Source organism: Rhinolophus hipposideros, assembly GCF_964194185.1.
Source record: "Rhinolophus hipposideros genome assembly, chromosome: 24".
Taxonomy (NCBI): domain Eukaryota; kingdom Metazoa; phylum Chordata; class Mammalia; order Chiroptera; family Rhinolophidae; genus Rhinolophus; species Rhinolophus hipposideros.
Genome location: NC_138070.1, coordinates 22,710,218 through 22,718,136, shown reverse-complemented (window position 1 = coordinate 22,718,136; position 7,919 = coordinate 22,710,218). Strand labels below are relative to the sequence as shown.

The following is a 7,919-nucleotide window of genomic DNA, read 5'->3' as shown; positions in this document are numbered from 1 at the left end:
GGTTTATGGCGGCCGCTTTTGTATGCGCGTGCGTAATGGGAGCATCTGCGCCCCTCACGCCTGAGCTCACGCACCGTATCCGTAGCAAGGAGTGCGCGTGCGCATAAGGAGAGGCCGTTAATCAGAGCCCTCCGGCCCCGCTTCAATGCGGCACCGGCGCGGAACAGTTACGCACTGTGCATTGCCCTTCGTCCCGCGGGCATGTATTGAGCGCACACTATATGCCAGGCAGTGCGCTGGCTGCTGCTACTTAAGCGACAATGATCACTGCAGCCTAGCACGGAAGTTCTGATCGCCCAGGAGGGGGTCTCTTTGGCCCCGACCCGTCCCTTCCCGGCGGGAAGGGCTGCCCGGGAGGCCCAGTGGCGCTGCAGGGAGAGGAACAGCTGGCGGAGCCAGTAGAGGGCACTGTGGGAGGGCCCAGCGGGGCGGGGCGCGCACCTTCCCGCCAGCCGCGCAGATGGCGGCCCCGGGCGCCGCTCCCGGGCCGGGGGCACCCCCGGGGCTGGAGGCGGCCCTGCAGAAGCTTGCGCTGCGGCGGAAGAAGGTGCTGAGCGCGGAGGAGATGGAGTTGTACCAGCTGGCGCAGGCGGCCGGCGGCGCCATGGACCCCGATGTGTTCAAGTGAGCGGTCGCGGGTGGGGGCTGCGCGCTTGTCCGACCCCCAGACACCCCTGCTCTCAGCCCCCCGCCGGGCCACCAATCAGGAAGAGCACACTGCCCTTGTCTGAACCCTCTGGGGGCCCAGAATAGAGTAGGGGTCTTGGACGTGGCCCTTCTAGTGGCCATGCCCGGCCCTGGGCCAGGAGGGCTCACTGCGCACCGCGTCTGTTCTCGCCAGGATCCTGGTGGACCTGCTGAAGCTGAACGTGGCGCCCCTCGCGGTCTTCCAGATGCTCAAGTCCATGTGTGCCGGGCAGAGGCTGGCAAGCGAGCCCCAGGACCCTGCGGCGGTGTCTCTGCCCACATCGAGCGTGCAGGAGACCCGAGGTCAGAGCTCTCTTCCCAGGTGGCCCAGGCGGTGAGGTGGTAGAGGCCGGGAGGTGGGCAGTGCCGGGCACAGCACGGGCTAGGCCCTCAGTGGCCAGCCCTTTCTGTCGGTCTTCTCCTAGGACCCACTGGGCCCATCCAAGGACTCCCCCCTTGCACGCAGTTTCCACTTCGGCTTTGATGCTAGCCCTTAGAGAGCTTGTCTAGATCAGGTAGTGGCAGAATGGGTGCCCCAGGGTGGTCCAAGAAGACTAGGTCTCATCGGGAACTTTTACTGCCTCTTCCCACCTCATCACTGATGCCTTCGTACCACAAACATGGGACCAAGAAAGACTACTTTGGTTCCTGTTCTCATGGCTTGTGCAGTCTCCAGAGAAATGCTCAGGGAGTGGGCAGGCAGAGGCCTTCCTGCAGCCCCCTCACCTGTATCCCACCTGGGCCCACATCCTGCCCAAGAGCCTGGCCCGCCGGGAGTCAGTGTGGCAGCCCTGGCTGCCCTAGACACTCAGAGTGCAGAGGCTCGAGTGGGAGAGCACTGGGCTGAGGCTTGAGGGGCTTTCTCACTCTCAAGGATCACGAAGGACGAGGGAATGAACAGGTGCTGGTGACGAGGGTGTCACGGCAGAGCTCCCTGTGTGGTTGCTCCTGATGGCTGTTAGAAATCCTCTGAGATGCAGCAGAACCTCCTGGTGGGCTCCCTGACCAGAGCACTCGGGCACTTACAGACATCCTGAGAGGCAGCTCACGTTGGGGTGGCGGGCAGGCTGGTGCCTGTGGGTGGGAGAGCCAGGGCCCTGAGCACTTGCACCTCCTGTCCTGAGAGGCCGTGGGTCTCCTCACTGACCTATGCTCCGTCTGCTCTCTTTGTGTCTCTCTCTGACCTGCAGAGGCCTCCTTTCTCTCTACCAAGAACTGTAGCCCCCCTGCAAGGCCCTCCTTTTCCTCAGCCCCGCGGCCTGCGGCCTCTCCGGTTCTGCACCATGGCCCAACTGCCACGCACTCGCCTCTCTCTCCAGGGCCCCCCGGTTCCCTCCGGTTGTCTTGCTGCCTGTTCTCTCCTTTTGCAGGTTGCATTTATTGGTTTATCTCTGGGGGTTGGTGTGCTCTCTTGTTTCCATGGAAACTGCTGTGGCCCCAGAAAGCCAGAACAGCTTCGAGCTGCAAGGGCAGAGACCCTGCGGGCCAGCTCTGCCACACAGCTTAGAGACCAAGGACATGATTTAATGGTTTATTAAGAGACAATCTGCACTACTTCTAGAATGGGGCCAATACCCTTTACCCCATGGAGGCTAACTCTGCTGGGTGAGACTTGCTCTCTCTAGAGGTGCTCCTGCCCAAGTGGACAAGAAGCCAGGGGGCAGGAAAGAGGCACATGGCATGCTGTGGAGGGCAAAGCCTTCAGGTGTGAGAAACACCCTGGCTTCTTAGATCCTGTCTCGTACCTGGATAGGCAGCCCGGAGGATGAAACCATGATTCCCCTTTCCTGCCTGGTCCCTGAGCCTGTGGGTACCTTCCAGGCATTGTCAGGTGTGTTGAGGCCGAGGCCCCAGTGGCAGGGGTGTGTGAGGGCCTGAGATCCCACAGGTGCTCTTGTTTCTCCCTCCGACACTCGCCTCCCCACATCCCCCACCTCGCCATTCCAGGTGCACCTGAAGCTCGGTCCAGGGAGGGGGTAGGGAAAAGCCAGGGGCAGGTCAGAGTAAGAGTGCGTGGACTACAAGGCTGAGCTGAAGGATTGATGGGTGAGTTTCCAGAGGGAGGGAGAAACTATAAATAGAGCCCTCCTCAACTTGGGAGAGTGGTACTGCTTACTCAGTGACTGGGTGCTTTCAGGCCAGCTTTCAGTGCTGGGGCATAGTGGGGCCGTGAGATGGATCTGTGCTCGGTCCAGTGAGGGAGATGGCTAGATAACTGTCAGTTGCTGAGACAGAAACTGGAGCAGTAAGTGTTAAGCAGGCTGGGGGGGGCAGGGCCCTCTGTGCCAGATGCAGAGTCAGCGCTGTGAAGTGGGGGTGGGGTGGGGTTGAGAGAGGAAAGGTGAGGCAGAGATGCATGGTGTGTATCCAGGCCACTGGTGGGAGCTGGGCCTGAGCTGAAGGTTGGGCAGAGAGAGGAGAGCGGAAGTCAAGAGGTGTGCCATGGGTATGGCTCTGGAGCACTGGCATAGTGCTTCCTTTTTCAGGAAGATCAGAGGGGGTTCTGAAGGAAGTGAGAACAGGAGTGGAGTGCTGGGCCCCACAGCGTCATTTTCTCCTTCCGTGCTCAGGCCTTGGGTCCTACTAGGCTGGGTAGCCAGCAGCCAGGGTAAGAGGACATGGAGGCCCTGGGGAGATGCACGGCGGGATAGAGGGCAGCCTGGGGAGATGGTTGATGGGAAGAGTTGGAGAGGAGTGGGGCAGATGAGGGGTCTTACCAGGTGTGTGCTGCTGCCAAGATACAGAGGCTACCAGACAAAACAGGCCGCATGTCACAGCATCTGTTCATGCCTTCCTGCCACCTCATCCATGGCAGGTTCGGGGGTGGGGAAAAACAGAGTTGTCAGAGTAATGCAGCTGTGGGGACCATGGTAGCCTAGGAGGATGATGGGGGTTTGAGGCTGTTGGGAATAACTGGCCTTAGGTTTCCCACAGAATTGGAATGTGAAGAAGCTTCAAGCCATGGGCTAGAGCCCCACTCAGGCTTGACTCTGTCTGGGTTCCTGTCCCCTGGCCATCTAGGTGGTCTGTTGGGACTGTCACCAGCAACTGACTCATTTTGCCTCTTCTGGCAGAAAAGGGGGAAACAGCCCGAAAGCACAGAGGGGGGTAATGCAATGCTTGTCATGGGGAGGGTGTGGAGTCACTGAGGAAAATTTCAATTCAGTTGAGTGTTCTCTGTTGAAGTTGAAGGCAACTAAAGTTTTAAAAAGGTGTCGCTCGAGAACACGTACAAGTAGGTAAGTTTGGTGTGTGGAATTCATGAACCTCAGGCAGAACTGCACTGTCCAATATGGGAGCCACAGTCCCGGGCTAGTGTAAGTACATTCCACAAGCCTAGATGCCAAAGAATTGGCCCAGAAAGGGAATGTAACACCTGAATAATTTTTATATTGAGGATATGATAAAATGATAATATATTGGATAGTTTTGGTTAATTAAAACATTGTTTAAATTTCTTGTTTCTTTTTACTTTTTAACATGGCTACTAGAAAATTTAAAATGACACGTGTGGCTCGCATCATATTTCTATTGGACAGCGCTGCTCCAGGACATTCACAGTAATGCTTTTCCCAAAACACCTCGTCAGGGCTGTGTGCTGTACAGGGAGGGGTCACTCCCCGGGCCCGTCCCCGAGGGAGAACACCTCCCAAAATGCATAGGCCAAGTTAAGGGTTAAAAGTGCACGTGTACATGTTCGTGTGGCATGTAGGTGTTTGGCATTGTCTGTATATGTTCTGGAAGCTCTGATAAAGCCCCTTCACTGTGCCCAGCCAGAGAGGGCAGCAGTACTAGCTGGTGGGTGCAGACCTTCTGGTGGCTCTCCAGCAGTGGCAGTAGCCTGAAGACATTGGGGTGGCCTGTGCTGCCTCGCCCAGCTGCAGTGCTTCCTTCCCCTCTTCTCATTTCTCACTCGCCTGTCCTACTCCGCCCCCTCGTTCTTTTTCTTCCTCATGCAACATGCTTCAGTGTACACTCACCACCACTCACTAATACCGGGGGTGCCAAAAAAAACTATACACATGACTTGTATGCATCTTTTATTGTCAGTATATATTGAGTATTACAATTTTAATGCAGTTTTTTTTCCTTTCTTAAAATGTGTATACGTTGTTTTGCCACCCTCTGTATTTTGCCTTGGCACGCCTGTCTGCCACAAGGGGGCACTCTGACCATGAAGGAGAAAGGCCGCTTTTGGGGACCAGCAGGAAGGGATGGGAGCAACAGCTCCTACTGGGACTTTTGATAAATCCTTGTTCTTGACCAGCTCTGCCTGCACAGCTTGCGGGGGATGGTGAGTGGGGCTCACATGGGCCACACCAAAGGTAAATGACAGAGAAGGTCCCACCAGATCTGGCCCGCTCCCTCGCTTCAGTGGCTTCCTGAGTCACAGGGGAGACAGGCTGGTGTGTTTTGGGGGTTTGCTTCATTAGGGCGTCACAAAACCTTGAGGGGACACAAGTTGGTTTTAGGGGTAGTAGGAACACTGACTTTTGAAGACAATAAGCCAGACCAGTGTTTTTAATATTCAGTGATAGTGTCTGTCTTTGTGCCCTCAGGAACCAGGCACATCCTCACCTCACCCTTCCTTAGCCTATGGTCATCCTTGGTTCGGCCCCACCCTCAATTCCATGTGACCAAAAGTCCTCCAAAAAGTCCTATGCTCAGTTCCCTGCAAGGCTGAGCCAGAGCCCGAGCCCAGCTGAACACAGCAGGTCTTTTCATGCAGGCCCTGCCGACCATCCTCCTGCCCCTTCTCCATGCGTAAAATGAGGAGGTCTGAATGGATTTTCCCACGAACCCCTCGAGCAGATTGCTGAGGGTTCCACAAATTACACAGATCTGCATGATGGTCTACTTTCATTGTTAGGTGGTTTTCTTAAGGCCTTCTATGGCTCAAAGTCACATTGGTGTCTTATTTCCAGGGTTTATGGGCCTTGTCAGATTTTAAATGCATCATTTGCCCTTTTCTACTTTCCTCTCATCCTTGAGTTTCCAAAAGGGCCCTGGTCATTACACTGAGGGGGAAGGAAAACTCACATGTGGCAGGCTAAAGAAAAGCTGGTTTCAGTCACACCCACCTCTGAGACCTGCCCTTCCACTTGCTGGGGGTGAGCTATGTCTGATCTGTATTTCTCAGTCCTTCAGGAAATGCCCCGTGTTGAGAGTTTGTGAGGTGCCTAGGGACCCAGGGTTAGGCCAGATGCTACAGAAGACTTTATTCTTTTTGGCCTGGCCTGGGGAGGTGCTTTGGCCTCAGAGGAGGGCACTAACGTGTTGGGGGATGCTGTGGGATGGCAGGGCCCATAGGGTTCCTTGCCCACTGACCAGTCAGTGGGGACCAAATATTGGCATTTGTACCAAAGGAAATATGGGTGACAGTTCTCTTTGTGTCTGCTTTTTGTGAGTCACTAGCAGTCTGAGTTGGCCCAGCTTCACCCTACCACATGGTCTTGTGTGTTCCCCCTGGGCTCTGGGTAACCTGTTACTACATGTTTGTTGAATCAAATGCATGCAACCACTGGAGTGTGAAGCCCAGGGAGGCGAGGCAGGGGAAACCTGAACTGTCGAGAGTTCCGGGCGTGGCACCGTTGTAACCCTCTCACCACACTGGGCAGCAAAGACTCTACTCTCTGAGGAACACCTCTCCAGAAATTCTCTTAAGAAGCATTGTTCTATCCGTGCAGGTTTCTGGGGAGAATTTACTTGTCAATATCAGAGAGTATGGAAAGTGTCTGGTGTCCTAGAATTGTCAGGGTCTGCAGAGTCTCAAGTGCAGGTGCCTCCCCTCGCTCTAGAATGGGACAAATGGTGAAACAAATGACTTGACAGGCCCTAAGAAACCTGGTTGTGTCTTCTCCAAGAACTTGTCGCAGGCTATGTGACTGTGAACCTGGATGGAGGCTGGGGATCAAGCAGGGGACAGTACTCCGGTCAGAGTCCTAGGGCAGACCCTGGCTGAGGCAGGCCCAGAGGGGAGGGCCTGAGCCAGTGGACCACCAGCCTGTCCCACCAGTGCATTCCGTTCCCTGGGGGGGTCCTCTCAGTCTTGCTGATGCTGTCAACACCCTGAGTCAAGAGAAGCTACTCCTTTGAAATAAATCTCTCGGGGGTGACCGGTTAGCTCAGTTGGTTAGAGTGTGGTGCTGGTAGCACCAATGTTGCCAGTTCCATCCCCACATGGGCCACTGTGAGCTGCGCCCTCCTTAAAAAAAAAAATAATAATTCTCTAGCCCTGGCATGGTTACAGGTCTTTCTGGTGGTTTTCACAAAAGAGAGAATAAAGTAAGCAAATTACAAATCAAGGAATAGACCAGTGGTCTCCAGAGTGTGACTCCCTGGTCAAGCAGAAACTGTCAAGCAGTCAAGCCTCTGTAATGGCCCGGGCCCAGGATCTGGGAGCAAACCTGAGGGCAAGAGGCTTGACCACCAAATGTTTGCAGAAGGCTGAGGGAGATAGGAAAATGTGTGCGAGCTTCCGCTATCCACATCCAAAAGCCTGACTTCATTTATTGATGACCTGTGCTTCCTGTGTCCCCAATCTGATCAGTTCAGATGTGGTCCATCCAGACAGGAGGAGAGTGCCTGGGGGAGGTAGTGAGACAGCAGCCCTGCTGATACTGAGTCCTCCTGTGCTGCTGGCAGTTGGACTTGACCACAATGCTTTGTAGGACAGGAGTCAACAAGCTGAGCTTCCCTTCCCCTAACCGACCTTCAGAACTTTCTCCTCTTGTTCCTTACATTACTTACTTCCGTCCTAGGACACCCTCGAGGGCCTCCTGCACTTTACCAAGGATTTCTCTAGGCAGTCCTGAGCCTCAGGACCCTGGGCTGACATAGGGTCCCTGGCTGAAAGGACTGACAGAAACATACTAGAATAAATGTTGCTCAAGGAACACAAATACAGCGATGGGCTGAGATGGTGGAGTTTGCCGTGGTTCCTAATGATTGTGTTGTGTCTGCTCAGGGAGAAACAAAGGCAGCGCTGCTCTCAGTGGAGGTCCGGCCCTGGCAGAACGCAGCAGCCGGGAAGGATCCAGCCAGAGGACGCCCCGACAGCCCAGTGCCACCAGGCTGCCCAAGGGGGGTGGGCCGGGGAAGAGCCCCACCCGGAGCAGTACCTGAGCCGGGCAAGGACTGGTCGCGCTGGTCTGCTATGAGCTCCACTGGCCTCCTGGCAGAGACTACATGTTGTTTCCTCCAGTTGGTAATAAACCTTTTTGAAAAACTGA

At 55.3% G+C, this 7,919-nt stretch overlaps 1 protein-coding gene across 2 annotated transcripts; it reads left to right on the top strand.

Annotated features, from left to right (window-relative positions):
- Window positions 1–81: 81 nt before the first annotated feature.
- Window positions 82–7,919, top strand: MZT2B (mitotic spindle organizing protein 2B). Of its 2 annotated transcripts, XM_081037633.1 has the most exons (4): window positions 105–624; window positions 842–990; window positions 1,878–2,057; window positions 7,655–7,919. In XM_081037633.1, the coding sequence occupies exons 1-4, from the start codon at window positions 461–463 to the stop codon at window positions 7,810–7,812; spliced, it is 651 nt and encodes a 216-aa protein (XP_080893759.1). In that variant the 5' UTR covers window positions 105–460; the 3' UTR covers window positions 7,813–7,919. The 2 variants fall into 2 exon arrangements, with proteins under 2 accessions (XP_080893760.1, XP_080893759.1); XM_081037634.1 differs by lacking the exon at window positions 1,878–2,057 and having other exon boundaries at window positions 82–624.

What these genes read in the sequence shown, in the direction of transcription:
- MZT2B (XM_081037633.1), top strand. Translation starts at nt 461, where the DNA reads ATGGCGGCCCCGGGCGCCGCTCCCGGGCCGGGGGCACCCCCGGGGCTG. An exon ending in ATGGACCCCGATGTGTTCAA is followed by an intron (nt 625 to 841) that starts GTGAGCGGTCGC and finishes TGTTCTCGCCAG; the next exon opens with GATCCTGGTGGACCTGCTGA. An exon ending in CCTGTTCTCTCCTTTTGCAG is followed by an intron (nt 2,058 to 7,654) that starts GTTGCATTTATT and finishes GTGTCTGCTCAG; the next exon opens with GGAGAAACAAAGGCAGCGCT.